This window comes from Hyperolius riggenbachi, chromosome 2 (genome assembly GCF_040937935.1).
Source record: "Hyperolius riggenbachi isolate aHypRig1 chromosome 2, aHypRig1.pri, whole genome shotgun sequence".
Taxonomy (NCBI): domain Eukaryota; kingdom Metazoa; phylum Chordata; class Amphibia; order Anura; family Hyperoliidae; genus Hyperolius; species Hyperolius riggenbachi.
The window spans coordinates 6610859-6631202 of NC_090647.1; the positions used below are offsets into that span (position 1 = coordinate 6610859).

At 52.9% G+C, this 20344-nt stretch overlaps 1 protein-coding gene across 1 annotated transcript in view; it reads right to left on the bottom strand.

Moving 5' to 3' along the window:
* Positions 1 to 334: 334 nt before the first annotated feature.
* The window catches only part of LOC137542163 (uromodulin-like), a 44304-nt gene continuing 24294 nt past the window's right edge, over positions 335 to 20344 (bottom strand). The window contains exons 3-4 of the mRNA XM_068263885.1: positions 15892 to 16062; positions 335 to 425 (exon numbers count right to left, since the gene is read on the bottom strand). Coding sequence (XP_068119986.1) covers positions 335 to 425; positions 15892 to 16062 — 262 coding nt within the window. The remainder of the gene's footprint in view (positions 426 to 15891; positions 16063 to 20344) is intronic.

Below are 20344 nucleotides of genomic sequence, written 5' to 3' on the forward strand. Positions count from 1 at the left end.
TGGAGTGGTTGTAGCCGCTGTTGTGGTGGTAGATTCAGTAGTTGCTGGTGGAGTGGTGGTAGCCGATGTTGTGGTGGTAGATTCAGTTGTGGCTGTTGGAGTGGTTGTAGCAGCTGTTGTGGTGGTAGATTCAGTAGTTGCTTGTGTCGTTTCTCTGGTTTGAGAAATTGTGGTAGAATCTGTAATTGTAGCTGTTGTAGTCGTTGTTTTAGGAACTGTCAGAACATCTTTACTTGTAGTGGTTTCAGTGGTTGTTGACACAGTTGCTGGAGATGCTGTGGTAGTTGTAGTTTTTGCTGTTGATGTTGTGAGGACAGCTTGTGTGGCAGTTGTTTCAGTAGCTGATAGAGAGGATGTGGTTGTAGTTGTAGCAGTTAGGGTAGTAGTACTTTGTGATGTTGCTGGTTGACTGGATATCACAGGATCTACAATAATTGAGGTAGAAAATGTTAGTAAACTGTTTAATTTCATACATTATAGTTTTTTCTTTCCCTAAGAGTGTTATCTCTAATGGTATTGATAGTGTTTTTCACTAATGCTAATCTATGGCATCTACACAATCTCTCAGGTGGTGAGAGTCAATGCTGCTGGAAGTCATTCAGTTAGTGCAGGTGGGGGGAATCACCTACAAGACATTTCCTTTTTTACTCATGCAGGTAGAGGAAATGTGTGGGTTGTGTACAGTGTTGGTCTCCACTAGTGTTGGGCGAACAGTGTTCGCCACTGTTCGGGTTCTGCAGAACATCACCCTGTTCGGGTGATGTTCGAGTTCGGCCGAACACCTGACGGTGCTCGGCCAAACCGTTCGGCCATATGGCCGAACTAAGAGCGCATGGCCGAACGTTCCCCGAACGTTCGGCTAGCGCTGTGATTGGCCGAACGGGTCACGTGGTTCGGACCCGAACGCGCTCTGATTGGCCGAACGGTCACGTGGTTCGGGTAAATAAATACCCGAACCACGTCATATCTCCGCCATTTGTCTGTGGGTTTAGCTTTGGGTAGGCAGGCAGGGTAGTTCGCGCTCCAGCCACGCTAGCCAGGGTCCCCCCTGTCATTGTGTCACTGCTGGGAACAGTAGTACACCGCTTGCTCAGCCACACTATATAGCATTCTGTTTACTGCCACTCTGTGTACCTCGCTCAGCCACACTATATAGCATTCTGTTTACTGCCACTCTGTGTCTGCTGGGAATAGTAGTACACCGCTTGCTCAGCCACACTATATAGCATTCTGTTTACTGCCACTCTGTGTACCTCGCTCAGCCACACTATATAGCATTCTGTTTACTGCCACTCTGTGTCTGCTGGGAATAGTGGTACACCGCTCGCTCAGCCACACTATATAGCATTCTGTTCACTGTTCTGTGTCTGCTTGGAATAGTGGTACACCGCTCGCTCAGCCACACTATATAGCATTCTGTTTACTGTTCTGTGTCTGCTGGGAATAGTGGTACACCGCTCGCTCAGCCACACTATATAGCATTCTGTTTACTGTTCTGTGTCTGCTGGGAATAGTGGTACACCGCTCGCTCAGCCACACTATATAGCATTCTGTGCACTGTTCTGTGTCTGCTGGGAATAGTGGTACACCGCTCGCTCAGCCACACTATATAGCATTCTGTTCACTGTTCTGTGTCTGCTGGGAATAGTGGTACACCGCTCGCTCAGCCACACTATATAGCATTCTGTTTACTGTTCTGTGTCTGCTGGGAATAGTGGTACACCGCTCGCTCATCCACACTATATAGCATTCTGTTCACTGTTCTGTGTCTGCTGGGAATAGTGGTACACCGCCCGCTCAGCCACACTATATAGCATTCTGTTCACTGTTCTGTGTCTGCTGGGAATAGTGGTACACCGCTCGCTCAGCCACACTATATAGCATTCTGTTCACTGTTCTGTGTCTGCTGGGAACAGTAGTACACCGCTCGCTCAGCCAGAGTATATAGCATTGTGTTTACTGCCACTCTGTGTACACCGCTCAGCCAGACTATATACCATTGTTTACTGACACTCTGTGTACACCGCTCAGCCAGACTATATACCATTGTTTACTGACACTCTGTGTACACCGCTCAGCCAGACTATATACCATTGTTTACTGCCACTCTGATTCTGCTGGGAACAGTAGTACACCGCTCGCTCAGCCAGACTATATAGCATTGTGTTTACTGCCACTCTGTGTACACCGCTCAGCCAGACTATATACCATTGTTTACTGACACTCTGTGTACACCGCTCAGCCAGACTATATACCATTGTTTACTGAAACTCTGTGTACACCGCTCAGCCAGACTATATACCATTGTTTACTGCCACTCTGATTCTGCTGGGAACAGTAGTACACCGCTCGCTCAGCCAGACTATATACCATTGTTTACTGACACTATATAGCAGACTATATAGCATTGTGTGTACACCGCTCAGCCAGACTATATACCATTGTTTACTGACACTCTGTGTACACCGCTCAGCCAGACTATATACCATTGTTTACTGCCACTCTGATTCTGCTGGGAACAGTAGTACACCGCTCGCTCAGCCAGACTATATACCATTGTTTACTGACACTCTGTGTACACCGCTCAGCCAGACTATATACCATTGTTTACTGCCACTCTGATTCTGCTGGGAACAGTAGTACACCGCTCGCTCAGCCAGACTATATACCATTGTTTACTGACACTCTGTGTACACCGCTCAGCCAGACTATATACCATTGTTTACTGCCACTCTGATTCTGCTGGGAACAGTAGTACACCGCTCGCTCAGCCAGACTATATACCATTGTTTACTGACACTATATAGCAGACTATATAGCATTGTGTGTACACCGCTCAGCCAGACTATATACCATTGTTTACTGACACTCTGTGTACACCGCTCAGCCAGACTATATACCATTGTTTACTGCCACTCTGATTCTGCTGGGAACAGTAGTACACCGCTCGCTCAGCCAGACTATATACCATTGTTTACTGACACTCTGTGTACACCGCTCAGCCAGACTATATACCATTGTTTACTGCCACTCTGATTCTGCTGGGAACAGTAGTACACCGCTCGCTCAGCCAGACTATATAGCATTGTGTTTACTGCCACTCTGTGTACACCGCTCAGCCACACTATATAGCATTGCGTACTCTGCCAGTCAGTGTGTATATTGCTGGGATCAGTAATACTCCACTCACCGTCAACCACTATATGAGCTCAACATGAGTTCCCCAGAGACCTCCGCTGTGAGCAGCACTCCCAACAACAGCAACAGCCAACGCCCCACGCAAGCTATAACATCCACCCCAGCAGCCAGTGGTCAGCAGCAGCCCTCCCCGGAGGAGAACGTTGTGTCCATCAGTCCGTCGCCAGAGCGATTAATGAGGGCTGCCATTGAGGAGATGATGGGGCCTGATGTGGAGGAGGAGGTCTGGCTCAGGCCAGCATCCCAAGTTAATGTTGAGGACGATGAGGGGTCTGTGTCTGGGGATGTTGGGGTGGCAGAGGTGGTGGGTGGGTCAGACTCAGGAGAAGAGTTGTATGATGAGGATGATGATCGGGACCATCTGTATGTGCCTCAGAGTCCGACCCCGGAAAACATGTTGTATCGTGTGTTTAGGTACTAAAATCTGCGTTCCCTCCCAGTAGTGTTGGGCGAACAGTGTTTGCCACTGTTCGGGTTCTGCAGAACATCACCCTGTTCGGGGTGACTATATAGCAGACTATATAGCATTGTGTTTAATGCCACTCTGTGTACACGGCTCAGCCACACTATATAGCATTGTGTTTACTTCCACTCTGTGTCTGCTGGGAACAGTAGTACACCGCTCACCCGCCACTGTATAGCATTGTGCTCTGTGTCACTGCTGACAATAGTGGTACACCGCTCACCCACCACTGTATAGCATTTCTGTACTGCCACTGTACTGCTGCCAGTCAGCGTGTACTTTAAGGATAAGTGAAATGAGGAAGAAATCCGGTGAAAGAGGGAGGGGCAAGGGAAGAGGTGTTTCCCCTGACGGTTCACGTACAGGCCACAGGGGAGCACCCAAGAAAACCCACTCAATACTGCCCATGTTGTCCAGGACAACAACCCTCACAGATCCAAAAGAACAGGACCAGATAATTACTTGGATGACCTCTCAAGCGTCCAGCAGTGGGTTAAGCAGCACCAGCACATCACGCACGAGGTCCGAGTCCTCAGCCAGTTAAAGTCTGGGCTTTCTTTGAAGACTGCACTGAGGATGTTACCATGGCGATTTGCAAGGTGTGCAAGACCCGCCTGAGCAGGGGGAAAAGTATTAACAACCTCTCCACCACCAGCATGAGCCGCCACATTCTATCCAAACATCCCACTCTGTGGGCAAACGCGGCAGGACAGGGTACCACCAGCAACACTGCCTCCCTTGGGTTCACCAGACTCACCACCAGACCCGCCTCAGCAGCAGCAGTAGCCCAGCCATTGCGTGGTTCACAACATTCACAAACATCAGACGATGCTGACACTGTCACTTTCCGGACTAGTGCTCTTGAGGTCTCCCAGTGTTCATCAAACACAACAACCAACAGCCCTTCGGTGTGCAGCGCTACGGTTGAGTTGTCTGTCTCTGAGATGTTTGAGCACAAGAGGAAATTGCCAGCAAATGACCCCCGGGCCGTGGCAGTAACAGCCAGCCAGCATAGCCAAGCTTCTGGCCTGCGAAATGCTGCCATATCGAGTGGTGGAGACAAACAGCTTCAAGGGCATGATGTCAGTGGCCATCCCACGTTACGTTGTTCCCAGCCGCTACCACTTTGCGCGCTCTGCAGTGCCTGAGTTGCATGAGCACGTGGTCAGCTAAATAACCCGAAGCTTGAAGAATGCCGTTGCCTGCAAGGTTCACCTCACCACTGACACCTGGACGAGTGCGTTCGGCCAGGGTCGATACATCTCCCTTACCGCGCACTGGGTGAACCTTGTGGAGCCTGGCAGCGATTCCTCACCTGCTACGGCGCGGGTGTTGCCCACGCCGCAAACAGCTGGATAACAACAGCAGCACCTACCTCTCTGACTCCTTCTCCTCCAACGCATCTCAAAGCTGTACCTCATCCGGAAATGCTAACCCAGCACCAGCAGCAGTAGGATCGTGGAAGCAGTGCAGCACAGCTGTTGGCATGCGTCAGCAAGCGTTGCTGAAGCTGATCTGCCTTGGGGATAAGCAGCACACAGGGGAGGAAATTTGGAGGGGAATAAAGGAACAGACGGATTTGTGGCTGGCACCGCTGGACCTGAAACCGGGCATGAAGCTAGACACCTGGCACGAACTGGCAATGTACGCAATAGAGGTGCTGGCTTGCCCGGCAGCCAGCGTTATGTCGGAACGCTGTTTCAGTGCTGCCGGAGGCATCATCACAGATCGGCGTATCCGCCTCTCCACAGAAAATGCAGACCGTCTGACTCAAATTAAAATGAATCAATCCTGGATTGGAAACGACTACGCAACACTCCTGGACCCCAACCAAGTAACATGACCGATGAACATCTGGGATGGTTTAGCGTTTCCGGTCCCTGTTTATTGAACCTCTCATCTGTATTACATTTATGACTGCATGGCGGCAAAAAGCATTGCTGCTATATCCGCACGCTTTTTGTCCTCATGCAAGGCCTGGGTTGTTGTGTCTCACAAAGCGTGGCCTTCTCCTCCTGCGCCTCCTCCTGTTCCATCACGTGTGCTGCTGCTGCTGCTGCTGCTGCTGCTGCTGGGTTACCGTTGCCGGTCCCTGTTTATGGAACCTCTTATCTTTATTACATTTATGACTACATGGCGGTACAAAGCATGCTATCCGCACGCTTTTTGTCCTCATGCAAGGCCTGGGTTGTTGTGTCTCACAAAGCGTGGCCTTCTCCTCCTGCGCCTCCTCCTGTTCCATCACGTGTGCTGCTGCTGCTGCTGCTGCTGCTGGGTTACCGTTGCCGCGTGGTCCCTGTTTATGGAACCTCTTATCTTTATTACATTTATGACTACATGGCGGTACAAAGCATGCTATCCGCACGCTTTTTGTCCTCATGCAAGGCCTGGGTTGTTGTGTCTCACAAAGCGTGGCCTTCTCCTCCTGCGCCTCCTCCTGTTCCATCACGTGTGCTGCTGCTGCTGCTGCTGCTGCTGGGTTACCGTTGCCGCGTGGTCCCTGTTTATTGAACCTCTTATCTTTATTACATTTATGACTACATGGCGGTACAAAGCATGCTATCCGCACGCTTTTTGTCCTCATGCAAGGCCTGGGTTGTTGTGTCTCACAAAGCGTGGCCTTCTCCTCCTGCGCCTCCTCCTGTTCCATCACGTGTGCTGCTGCTGCTGCTGCTGCTGGGTTAGCGTTGCCGCGTGGTCCCTGTTTATTGAACCTCTTATCTTTATTACATTTATGACTACATGGCGGTACAAAGCATGCTATCCGCACGCTTTTTGTCCTCATGCAAGGCCTGGGTTGTTGTGTCTCACAAAGCGTGGCCTTCTCCTCCTGCGCCTCCTCCTGTTCCATCACGTGTGCTGCTGCTGGGTTAGCGTTGCCGCGTGGTCCCTGTTTATTGAACCACTTATCTTTATTACATTTATGACTGCATGGTGGTACAAAGCATGCTATCCGCACGCTTCTTGTCCTCATGCAAGGCCTGGGTTGTTGTGTCTCAAAGCGTGGCCTTCTCCTCCTGCGCCACCCTCCTCCTGTTCCATCACGTGTGCTGCTGCTGGGTTAGCATTACCGGTCCCTTTTCCTGGAACCTCTTATATGTATTACATTTATGACTGCATGCCGACAAAAAGCATGTTACCTGTGCAAAGAAAACAGACATTTCCCGCATTTAAAAGACAGTTTTCCCTTTGAAACTTTAAAATCGATTTTCTCAAAAACTATAAGCTCTTTTTGCTAAAAAATTTTTTCCTCTTGTACCCACTCCCAAGGTGCACATACCCTGTAAATTTGGGGTATGTAGCATGTAAGGAGGCTTTACAAACCACAAAAGTTCGGGTCCCCATTGACTTCCATTATGTTCGGAGTTCGGGTCGAACACCCGAACATCGCGGCCATGTTCGGCCTGTTCGGCCCGAACCCGAACATCTAGATGTTCGCCCAACACTAGTCTCCACGCCCTCGTGATCATGGGTATCCCGTGATCACGAGGTCAGATTCCGAATTTGTGATTGACTCTCGATCATGGATTCAGTTCCGAATGCACCCGTGATTGTGGTCCAAATCCGGCTTGTGATCACAGCCAGGGGCGTTCCTAGGGTCCTTGAAGATCGGGGGCACCTGTGGGCACCAGGTGGGACATATATAAAATGGGCGTGGCCATGAGGTGAGTGGGCATGGCCATGGGTGGGGCCAAATGTACATGAACTTAGCAGCGGTGTAAGCTACAGATAACGGGCCTGCCCATCGAAATATTGGATGGAGCCCCCTGTCCTTTATTTAGATAATTTACAATCAGTATAGGCATAGATTAAAGATGTATACACACATACAATTTTGATTGGTCAATCACTGACCAATTTTACCCCCCCCGTGCAGTAAGTGGGCCAACAGACAATGAATTTTATGAACAGAGCTAAAATTGGCTAATCAAAATTGTATGTGTGTACCAGGCTTTACAGCTAATACTGTACATACTGAAAGTAGCAGGGATCAGCATACAATATAGCTGGTTTACAATCAGTAAAGGCACAGAGTAACACCTTACACTGTACACACTGGAGGTAAATCAGCACACAGTGCAGGCACTGGAGAACAGCGTATACTGTACATATTGTAGGCAGCAGAGATCAGCACACACTGCAGCTAGGTTACTATCAGTACAGGCACAGAGTAAGAGCTTATACTGGAGGTAGCAGAGATCAGCACACACTGCGGCTAGTTTACTATCAGTACAGGCACATAGTAATAGCTTGTATTGTACATACTGGAGGTAGCAGAGATAAGCACACACTGCAGCTAGTTTACTATCAGTACAGGCACAGAGTAACAGTTTATATAGTACATACTAAAGGCATCAGAGATCAGCACACACTGCAGCTTGTTTACTATCAGTACAGGCACAGAGTAACAGCTTATACTGTACATACTGGAGGTAGCATAGATCAGTACACACTGCAGCTAGTTTACCATCAGTGCAGGCACAGAAAACAGCTCTGAGGGCCCTTTTCCACTAGCAGTCGCTAGCGTTCGCGCTGAACGCTAGAGATTGCTGAATCGCAATTCCGCCGTTTTCCCGACGTTTGCGGCCGCGATTTTGCTATGCTATGCACTGCATAGCAAAATCGCGGCAAAAGTCGCTCCGCGGCGCGATCGCGATCAAGTAAAAAACGAATCGTGGTAGTGGAAATGACCTACCGCGATTCCTATGTTAAAAAGCAAACCGTAGCGATTGTAAAATCGCTAGCGGTTTGCGGTTTTGCGATTCAGCTAGCGCAAACGCGCTAGTGGAAAAAGGCCCATACTGTACATTTTGGAGGTAGCAGAGATAGGTACACAGAAAGCACAGCACACATGCCCAGCCAGTCCCAGGTGCTGTTTGGCTAGTGGCTGCTACTACTACTGGGCTGGCTGCAGGCTGGCTGGCTGTGTGGCTAGCTGGCTCTGGCTGCACTCTCTCCCCTCCTCCACCCCAAACCCCCACCTGGCTAGTGGCTACTGCTGGCTGCAGGCTGGCTGGCTGTGTGGCTAGCTGGCTCTGGCTGCACTCTCTCCCCTCCTCCACCCCAACCCCCCACCTGGCTTGTGGCTACTACTGGGCTGGCTGGCTGTGTGGCTAGCTGGCTCTGGCTGCACCCTCTCCCCTCCTCCACCCCAACCCCCCACCTGGCTTGTGGCTACTACTGGGCTGGCTGGCTGTGTGGCTAGCTGGCTCTGGCTGCACCCTCTCCCCTCCTCCACCCCAACCCCCCACCTGACTAGTGGCTACTACTGGGCTGGCTGCAGGCTGGCTGGCTGTGTGGCTAGCTGGCTCTGGCTGTACTCTCTCCCCTCCTCCGCCCCAACCCCCCACCTGGCTAGAGGCTACTGCTGGCTGCAGGCTGGCTGGCTGTGTGGCTAGCTGGCTCTGGCTGCACTCTCTCCCCTCCTCCACCCCAACCCCCCACCTGGCTAGAGGCTACTGCTGGCTGCAGGCTGGCTGGCTGTGTGGCTAGCTGGCTCTGGCTGCACTCTCTCCCCTCCTCCACCCAAACCCCCACCTGGCTAGTGGCTACTACTGGGCTGGCTGGCTGTGTGGCTAGCTGGCTCTGGCTGCACCCTCTCCCCTCCTCCACCCCAACCCCCCACCTGACTAGTGGCTACTACTGGGCTGGCTGCAGGCTGTCTGGCTGTGTGGCTAGCTGGCTCTGGCTGCACTCTCTCCCCTCCTCCACCCCAACCCCCACCTGGCTAGAGGCTACTGCTGGCTGCAGGCTGGCTGGCTGTGTGGCTAGCTGGCTCTGGCTGCACTCTCTCCCCTCCTCCACCCCAACCCCCCACCTGGCTAGAGGCTACTGCTGGCTGCAGGCTGGCTGGCTGTGTGGCTAGCTGGCTCTGGCTGCACTCTCTCCCCTCCTCCACCCCAAACCCCCACCTGGCTAGTGGCTACTGCTGGCTGCAGGCTGGCTGGCTGTGTGGCTAGCTGGCTCTGGCTGCACTCTCTCCCCTCCTCCACCCCAACCCCCCACCTGGCTTGTGGCTACTACTGGGCTGGCTGGCTGTGTGGCTAGCTGGCTCTGGCTGCACTCTCTCCCCTCCTCCACCCCAACCCCCCACCTGGCTTGTGGCTACTACTGGGCTGGCTGGCTGTGTGGCTAGCTGGCTCTGGCTGCACCCTCTCCCCTCCTCCACCCCAACCCCCCACCTGACTAGTGGCTACTACTGGGCTGGCTGCAGGCTGGCTGGCTGTGTGGCTAGCTGGCTCTGGCTGTACTCTCTCCCCTCCTCCGCCCCAACCCCCCACCTGGCTAGAGGCTACTGCTGGCTGCAGGCTGGCTGGCTGTGTGGCTAGCTGGCTCTGGCTGCACTCTCTCCCCTCCTCCACCCCAACCCCCCACCTGGCTAGAGGCTACTGCTGGCTGCAGGCTGGCTGGCTGTGTGGCTAGCTGGCTCTGGCTGCACTCTCTCCCCTCCTCCACCCCAAACCCCCACCTGGCTAGTGGCTACTACTGGGCTGGCTGGCTGTGTGGCTAGCTGGCTCTGGCTGCACCCTCTCCCCTCCTCCACCCCAACCCCCCACCTGACTAGTGGCTACTACTGGGCTGGCTGCAGGCTGGCTGGCTGTGTGGCTAGCTAGCTCTGGCTGCACTCTCTCCCCTCCTCCACCCCAACCCCCCACCTGGCTAGAGGCTACTGCTGGCTGCAGGCTGGCTGGCTGTGTGGCTAGCTGGCTCTGGCTGCACTCTCTCCCCTCCTCCACCCCAACCCCCCACCTGGCTAGAGGCTACTGCTGGCTGCAGGCTGGCTGGCTGTGTGGCTAGCTGGCTCTGGCTGCACTCTCTCCCCTCCTCCACCCCAACCCCCCACCTGGCTAGAGGCTACTGCTGGCTGCAGGCTGGCTGGCTGTGTGGCTAGCTGGCTCTGGCTGCACCCTCTCCCCTCCTCCACCCCAAACCCCCACCTGGCTAGTGGCTACTGCTGGCTGCAGGCTGGCTGGCTGTGTGGCTAGCTGGCTCTGGCTGAACTCTCTCCCCTCCTCCACCCCAACCCCCCACCTGGCTTGTGGCTACTACTGGGCTGGCTGGCTGTGTGGCTAGCTGGCTCTGGCTGCACTCTCTCCCCTCCTCCACCCCAACCCCCCACCTGGCTTGTGGCTACTACTGGGCTGGCTGGCTGTGTGGCTAGCTGGCTCTGGCTGCACCCTCTCCCCTCCTCCACCCCAACCCCCCACCTGACTAGTGGCTACTACTGGGCTGGCTGCAGGCTGGCTGGCTGTGTGGCTAGCTGGCTCTGGCTGTACTCTCTCCCCTCCTCCGCCCCAACCCCCCACCTGGCTAGAGGCTACTGCTGGCTGCAGGCTGGCTGGCTGTGTGGCTAGCTGGCTCTGGCTGCACTCTCTCCCCTCCTCCACCCCAACCCCCCACCTGGCTAGAGGCTACTGCTGGCTGCAGGCTGGCTGGCTGTGTGGCTAGCTGGCTCTGGCTGCACTCTCTCCCCTCCTCCACCCCAAACCCCCACCTGGCTAGTGGCTACTACTGGGCTGGCTGGCTGTGTGGCTAGCTGGCTCTGGCTGCACCCTCTCCCCTCCTCCACCCCAACCCCCCACCTGACTAGTGGCTACTACTGGGCTGGCTGCAGGCTGGCTGGCTGTGTGGCTAGCTAGCTCTGGCTGCACTCTCTCCCCTCCTCCACCCCAACCCCCCACCTGGCTAGAGGCTACTGCTGGCTGCAGGCTGGCTGGCTGTGTGGCTAGCTGGCTCTGGCTGCACTCTCTCCCCTCCTCCACCCCAACCCCCCACCTGGCTAGAGGCTACTGCTGGCTGCAGGCTGGCTGGCTGTGTGGCTAGCTGGCTCTGGCTGCACTCTCTCCCCTCCTCCACCCCAAACCCCCACCTGGCTAGTGGCTACTGCTGGCTGCAGGCTGGCTGGCTGTGTGGCTAGCTGGCTCTGGCTGCACTCTCTCCCCTCCTCCACCCCAAACCCCCACCTGGCTAGTGGCTACTGCTGGCTGCAGGCTGGCTGGCTGTGTGGCTAGCTGGCTCTGGCTGCACTCTCTCCTCTCCTCCACCCCAACCCCCCACCTGGCTAGAGGCTACTGCTGGCTGCAGGCTGGCTGGCTGTGTGTGGCTAGCTGGCTCTGGCTGCACTCTCTCCCCTCCTCCACCCCAAACCCCCACCTGGCTTGTGGCTACTGCTGGCTGCAGGCTGGCTGGCTGTGTGTGGCTAGCTGGCTCTGGCTGCACTCTCTCCCCTCCTCCACCCCAAACCCCCACCTGGCTTGTGGCTACTGCTGGCTGCAGGCTGGCTGGCTGTGTGGCTAGCTGGCTCTGGCTGCACTCTCTCCCCTCCTCCACCCCAACCCCCCACCTGGCTAGTGGCTACTACTGGGCTGGCTGCAGGCTGGCTGGCTGTGTGGCTAGCTGGCTCTGGCTGCACTCTCTCCCCTCCTCCGCCCCAACCCCCCACCTGGCTAGAGGCTACTGCTGGCTGCAGGCTGGCTGGCTGTGTGGCTAGCTGGCTCTGGCTGCACTTTCTCCCCTCCTCCACCCCAAACCCCCACCTGGCTTGTGGCTACTGCTGGCTGCAGGCTGGCTGGCTGTGTGTGGCTAGCTGGCTCTGGCTACATTCTCTCCCCTCCTCCACCCCAAACCCCCACCTGGCTTGTGGCTACTGCTGGCTGCAGGCTGGCTGTGTGTGGCTAGCTGGCTCTGGCTGCACTCTCTCCCCTCCTCCGCCCCAACCCCCCACCTGGCTAGTGGCTACTGCTGGCTGCAGGCTGGCTGTGTGTGGCTAGCTGGCTCTGGCTGCACTCTCTCCCCTCCTCCACCCCAAACCCCACCTGGCTAGAGGCTACTGCTGGCTGCAGGCTGGCTGGCTGTGTGTGGCTAGCTGGCTCTGGCTGCACTCTCTCCCCTCCTCCACCCCAAACCCCCACCTGGCTTGTGGCTACTGCTGGCTGCAGGCTGGCTGGCTGTGTGTGGCTAGCTGGCTCTGGCTGCACTCTCTCCCCTCCTCCACCCCAAACCCCCACCTGGCTTGTGGCTACTGCTGGCTGCAGGCTGGCTGGCTGTGTGGCTAGCTGGCTCTGGCTGCACTCTCTCCCCTCCTCCACCCCAACCCCCCACCTGGCTAGTGGCTACTACTGGGCTGGCTGCAGGCTGGCTGGCTGTGTGGCTAGCTGGCTCTGGCTGCACTCTCTCCCCTCCTCCACCCCAAACCCCCACCTGGCTAGAGGCTACTGCTGGCTGCAGGCTGGCTGTGTGTGGCTAGCTGGCTCTGGCTGCACTCTCTCCCCTCCTCCACCCCAAACCCCCACCTGGCTTGTGGCTACTGCTGGCTGCAGGCTGGCTGGCTGTGTGTGGCTAGCTGGCTCTGGTTGCACTCTCTCCCCTCCTCCACCCCAAACCCCCACCTGGCTTGTGGCTACTGCTGGCTGCAGGCTGGCTGTGTGTGGCTAGCTGGCTCTGGCTGCACTCTCTCCCCTCCTCCACCCCAACCCCCCACCTGGCTAGTGGCTACTGCTGGCTGCAGGCTGGCTGTGTGTGGCTAGCTGGCTCTGGCTGCACTCTCTCCCCTCCTCCACCCCAAACCCCCACCTGGCTAGAGGCTACTGCTGGCTGCAGGCTGGCTGTGTGTGGCTAGCTGGCTCTGGCTGCACTCTCTCCCCTCCTCCACCCCAAACCCCCACCTGGCTTGTGGCTACTGCTGGCTGCAGGCTGGCTGGCTGTGTGTGGCTAGCTGGCTCTGGCTGCACTCTCTCCCCTCCTCCACCCCAAACCCCCACCTGGCTTGTGGCTACTGCTGGCTGCAGGCTGGCTGTGTGTGGCTAGCTGGCTCTGGCTGCACTCTCTCCCCTCCTCCACCCCAACCCCCCACCTGGCTAGTGGCTACTGCTGGCTGCAGGCTGGCTGGCTGTGTGGCTAGCTGGCTCTGGCTGCACTCTCTCCCCTCCTCCACCCCAACCCCCCACCTGGCTAGTGGCTACTGCTGGCTGCAGGCTGGCTGGCTGTGTGGCTAGCTGGCTCTGGCTGCAGACAGTGCTGCACTCTCCTCACCCCCTCACCCACCAAACCCCCGCCACTTGCAATTGCTGGGCCAGGGTGCCACTTACTGTGTGAATGACAAATGCTCTTGGCTGCAGGCTGCCCGGTGGGTGGCCTCTGGCTGCAGGCAGTGGCACCTTGCTTGCTTCCTTCCTTGTCCAGGACCAGTCAGTGTCCATGAGGTGGTCTGTGGCATCTGGCAGTGGCAGGCCAGGGAGAGGGACGCGGGTGTACTGACTGAGTCAGTCACTCTGGCAGGCAGTGGCACAGTCACCAGTCCAAACCTGCCTGAGAGAGACACTGTGGGGGGCGCCGGACGAGCGGTGGTGAGGCGGCGAGGCCAGACGGTGGTGGAGGCGTGGGGCAGTCTGTGGCTGGTGTGCCTGATGGTCTGGCAGCAGGCTAAAGTTTTGCCAGGTGCGGACGGCGCCGCCAATATGACGCCATGTGCTCGCCTGGTGGCCTGGGTCACACGCTGTTCAGGGGGCGGAGCTACTCACGCTCCATGGCTCCAGCCCCCTGCCGTTCAATGCAACTCCATGCCCCCTGCCAGGTGCTCCTCCGCTTCTGATTGGAGCAGGAGGCGGCAGGGGGGCGGATTAAGGCAGCGCATGCTGTCAGTTTTTAAGTGTGATGTCGGGAGCCGGAAATGTATGCGGCCGCCGTATGTGAGCGAACGGCGGCGGCTTTTGCTGATAACTTGTGCCCATACATTCGGGGCACTTCTGCTGGGCACCCCATTTCATAGATCAGGGGCACCCTAAGGCCAGGTTCGTGGCACGTACCACGATCGAATAGCGCTAGCAACGCGCCTGTTCACAGCTGTTATTATAACCCGAAAACCTGACGACTTTTGCAGTTAATAGCAAAGCCCCCTTACATGATATAAACACCAAATTTGCAGGATATGTTAAAGAGACTCTGAAGCGAGTCTAAATTCTCTTTATTAACTTGTATTCATTTGAGTCACTCTCAGCCTTGCTAAAATTCCGCTATCCCATGGCCGAACGAGGGGTTAATACCCCCCAAATCAACTCTCCTGTGTCCGGGGAGTGCTTCCTCATTGAGGCAGAGCTTATGGCGGCAGCTCTGCCTCTTCACGCGTCAATCCCTGCTGATCGCCACCTCTCCCCGCCTCTCCCCGCCCCTCTCACTCTTCCTTTACTGAGAGGGGCGGGGAGAGGCGGAGATCCACCGGCATAGCTCTGCCTCCAGGAGCAGCAAAATCCACGACCAATAAAGTTGTTGATTTTGCAGAGGATATTTGGGGGGTATAAACCCCTCATTCTGCTGCGGAATAGCGCCATTTTAGCAGGGCTGAGGGTGATTCAAATGAATACAAGTTAATAAAGAGAATTTAGACTCGCTTTAGAGTCCCTTTAAGTAGAACAGCGGGAACAAGGGGAACAATTTTTTTTTTCAAAAAAGACCTTATTGTTTTTGAGAAAATTGATTTTAAAGTTTCAAAGGAAAATAGTATATATTTAAATGTGGTAAACACAAGTTCATGCATTTTACCACATTTACATGTATACTTTTCCATTTTAAACATCTTTTGAAACTTTAAAATCAAATATTCTCAAAAACTATAAGGTATTTTTGAAGAAAAAAAAAATCCCTTGTTCTCATTGTTCTACTTAACATATCCTGCAAATGAGGTGCTTATATTATGTAAGGGGGCTTTGCTATTAACCGCTAAAGTTGAAAGGTTTTGGTGGGTTTTTAATCACGAATACTTCTTTTTTATACAAGTCTAGGGGCAAAGATCTCACCTGCCATGCTTTTGTATTGCCCTCTAATGCAGGGGTGTAGGAATAGGGATAGCAGGCATAGCAGTTGCTATGGGGCCCCAGGCCACTAGGGGGCCCCATCCTGGTAGCAGGAAACATATTTTTGATTATAAAATTTAGTTTATTAACAGAACAGGAAAAAAGCACCCTCCACCCTCCCCAAAGCCCCCTTTTCCAATGATCCTGGCTAAAATCTTGAAGCAGCAGCAGGCAGGTGAGAGGGGACTATTTTCTCACCAGTCTGCTGTGCATAGATGCCTCCCTGGCTGGCCCGACAATTAGTCTGTAGTCCCGGACAGGGAGGAGGAGCTGCTGCTGCTGGTGTGCAGGGAGGAGGAGCTGCTGCTGGTGGTGTGCAGGGAGGAGGAGCTGCTGGTGGTGGTGTGCAGGGAGGAGGAGGAGCTGCTGCTGGTGGTGTGCAAGGAGGAGGAGCTGCTGGTGGTGGTGTGCAGGGAGGAGGAGGAGCTGCTGGTGGTGGTGTGCAGGGAGCAGGAGCTGCTGGTGGTGGTGTGCAAGGAGGAGGAGCTGCTGGTGGTGGTGTGCAGGGAGGAGGAGGAGCTGCTGGTGGTGGTGTGCAGGGAGCAGGAGCTGCTGGTGGTGGTGTGCAAGGAGGAGGAGCTGCTGGTGGTGGTGTGCAGGGAGGAGGAGGAGCTGCTGGTGGTGGTGTGCAGGGAGCAGGAGCTGCTGGAGTTGGTGTGCAGGGAGGAGGAGGAGCTGCTGCTGGTGGTGTGCAAGGAGAAGGAGCTGGTGGTGGTGGTGTGCAGGGAGGAGGAGGAGCTGCTGGTGGTGGTGTGCAGGGAGCATGAGCTGCTGGAGTTGGTGTGCAGGGAGGAAGAGCTGGTGGCGGTGGTGTGCAGGGAGGAGGAGGAGCTGCTGCTGGTGGTGTGCAAGGAGAAGGAGCTGCTGGTGGTGGTGTGCAGGGAGGAGGAGGAGCTGCTGGTGGTGGTGTGCAGGGAGCAGGAGCTGCTGGAGTTGGTGTGCAGGGAGGAGGAGCTGGTGGCGGTGGTGTGCAGGGAGCAGGAGCTGCTGGAGTTGGTGTGCAGGGAGGAGGAGCTGCTGCTGGTGGTGTGCAGGGAGGAGGAGCTGGTGGCAGTGGTGTGCAGGGAGGAGGAGGAGCTGCTGCTGGTGGTGTGCAGGGAGGAGGAGCTGCTGCTGGTGGTGTGCAGGGAGGAGGAGCTGGTGGCGGTGGTGTGCAGGGAGGAGGAGGAGCTGCTGCTGGTGGTGTGCAGGGAGGAGGAGCTGCTGCTGGTGGTGTGCAGGGAGGAGGAGCTGGTGGCGGTGGTGTGCAGGGAGGATTCCCTGATGCTGTTGCACAGTGAGGAGACAGCCTGTGTGTGACATACAGTTCCTAGGAGTGAGTGCAACCTCGTTGTTCCATGTGAGTGGAGAGAGCAGCGCTGCTGATGCTGCTTCTCTGGCTACTAATTACACTGTCAGCAAGTAGAGAGTAAGTGTAGAGGGGGGAGGGGGTTGCAATGCTAACTTCTATTAGAAAAGATTAAAAAGGGGACACAACTTGTAACCTGATCAGAGGTGTATTTGCTCACAGACCTAACACATGGCTGTAGCCCACCCACCAGAGAAGAGTTCCCCCTACACAATGCTGCATGTGGTGAGGAACAGCTCTTACAGCTGAGGGGAAATGTATATTCACTTTCCATCAGACTGCACTGCTCACATGTTCCTACATTTGACCATTACTAGCTGCCCAGTGCAAATTAGCATGTCCCAAACAATCCAGCATGCATGTACAAGCTCTGTTAGTACTGTTTCCACTGCGTACATTTGTGACAGTTTTCTACAATTGCATGTAGACAATCTTCTGCAGCACATTACAGAGTACATAGTCATGTCACTGACTGTCCTCAGAGGAGCTCACAATCTAATCCTACCATAGTCATAGTCTAATGTCCCACCATATTATTATTATGCATTTATATAGCACTGACATCTTCTGCAGCACATTACAGAGTACATAGTCATGTCACTGACTGTCCTCAGAGGAGCTCACACTCTAATCCTACCATAGTCATAGTCTAATGTCCCACCATATTATTATTATGCATTTATATAGCACTGACATCTTCTGCAGCACATTACAGAGTACATAGTCATGTCACTGACTGTCCTCAGAGGAGCTCACACTCTAATCCTACCATAGTCATAGTCTAATGTCCTACCATATTATTATTATGTATTTATGTTGCACTGACATCTCCTGCAGCACATTACAGAGTACATAGTCATGTCACTGACTGTCCTCAGAGGAACTCACACTCTAATCCTACCATAGTCATAGTGTAATGTCCTACCATATTATTATGTATTTATATAGCACTGACATCTCCTGCAGCACATTACAGAGTACATAGTCATGTCACTGACTGTCCTCAGAGGAGCTCACACTCTAATCCTACCATAGTCATAGTCCTATGTCCTACCATATTATTATTATGTATTTATATAGCACTGACATCTTCTGCAGCACATTACAGAGTACATAGTCATGTCACTGACTGTCCTCAGAGGAGCTCACACTCTAAACCTACCATAGTCATAGTCTAATGTCCTACCATATTATCATTATGTATTTATGTAGCACTGACATCTCCTGCAGCACATTACAGAGTACATAGTCATGTCACTGACTGTCCTCAGAGGAGTTCACACTCTAATCCTACCATAGTCATAGTGTAATGTCCTACCATATTATTATGTATTTATATAGCACTGACATCTCCTGCAGCACATTACAGACTACATAGTCATGTCACTGACTGTCCTCAGAGGAGCTCACACTCTAATCCTACCACAGTCATAGTCTAATGTCCTACCATATTATTATTATGTATTTATATAGCACTGACATCTTCTGCAGCACATTACAGAGTACATAGTCATGTCACTGACTGTCCTCAGAGGAGCTCACACTCTAATCCTACCACAGTCATAGTGTAATGTCCTACCATATTATTATTATGTATTTATATAGCACTGACATCTTCTGCAGCACATTACAGAGTACATAGTCATGTCACTGACTGTCCTCAGAGGAGCTCACACTCTAATCCTACCATAGTCATAGTCTAATGTCCTACCATATTATTATTATGTATTTATATAGCACTGACATCTTCTGCAGCACATTACAGAGTACATAGTCATGTCACTGACTGTCCTCAGAGGAGCTCACACTCTAATCCTACCACAGTCATAGTGTAATGTCCTACCATATTATTATTATGTATTTATATAGCACTGACATCTTCTGCAGCACATTACAGAGTACATAGTCATGTCACTGACTGTCCACAGAGGAGCTCACACTCTAATCCCTACCATAGTCATAGTCTAATGTCCTGCCATATTATTATGTATTTATATAGCACTGACATCTTCTGCAGCACATTACACAGTACATAGTCATGTCACTGACTGTCCTCAGAGGAGCTCACCATCTAACCCCTACCATAGTCCTAGTGTAATGTCCTACCATATTATTATTATGTATTTATATAGCACTGACATCTCCTGCAGCACATTACAGAGTACATAGTCATGTCACTGACTGTCCTCAGAGGAGCTCACAATCTAATCCTGCCATAGTCATAGTCTAATGTCCTACCATATTATTATTATGTATTTATATAACACTGACATCTTCTGCAGCACATTACAGAGTACATAGTCATGTCACTGACTGTCCTCAGAGGAGCTCACAATCTAATCCTGCCATAGTCATAGTCTAATGTCCTACCATATTATTATTATGTATTTATATAGCACTGGCATCTTCTGCAGCACATTACAGAGTACATAGTCATGTCACTGACTGTCCTCAGAGGAGCTCACACTCTAATCCTACCATAGTCATAGTCTAATGTCCTGCCATATTATTATTATTATGTATTTATATAGCACTGACACCTTCTGCAGCACTTTACAGAGTACATAGTCCTGTCACTGACTGTCCTCAGAGGAGCTCACACTCTAATCCTACCATAGTCATAGTCTAATGTCCTCCCATACTATTATTATGTATTTATATAGCACTGACATCTCCTGCAGCACATTACAGAGTACATAGTCATGTCACTGACTGTCCTCAGAGGAGCTCACACTCTAATCCTACCATAGTCCTAGTCTAATGTCCTACCATATTATTATTATGTATTTATATAGCACTGACATCTTCTGCAGCACTGTACAGAGTACATAGTCATGTCACTGACTGTCCTCAGAGGAGCTCACACTCTAATCCTACCATAGTCATAGTCTAATGTCCTACCATATTATTATTATGTATTTATGTAGCACTGACATCTTCTGCAGCACATTACAGAGTACATAGTCATGTCACTGACTGTCCTCGGAGGAGCTCACAATCTAATCCTACCATAGTCATAGTCTAATGTCCTACCATATTATTATTATGTATTTATATAGCACTGACATCTTCTGCAGCACATTACAGAGTACATAGTCATGTCACTGACTGTCCTCAGAGGAGCTCACACTCTAATCCTACCATAGTCATAGTCTAATATCCTGCCATATTATTATTATTATGTATTTATATAGCACTGACACCTTCTGCAGCACTTTACAGAGTACATAGTCCTGTCACTGACTGTCCTCAGAGGAGCTCACACTCTAATCCTACCATAGTCATAGTCTAATGTCCTCCCATACTATTATTATGTATTTATATAGCACTGACATCTCCTGCAGCACATTACAGAGTACATAGTCATGTCACTGACTGTCCTCAGAGGAGCTCACACTCTAATCCTACCATAGTCCTAGTCTAATGTCCTACCATATTATTATTATGTATTTATATAGCACTGACATCTTCTGCAGCACTGTACAG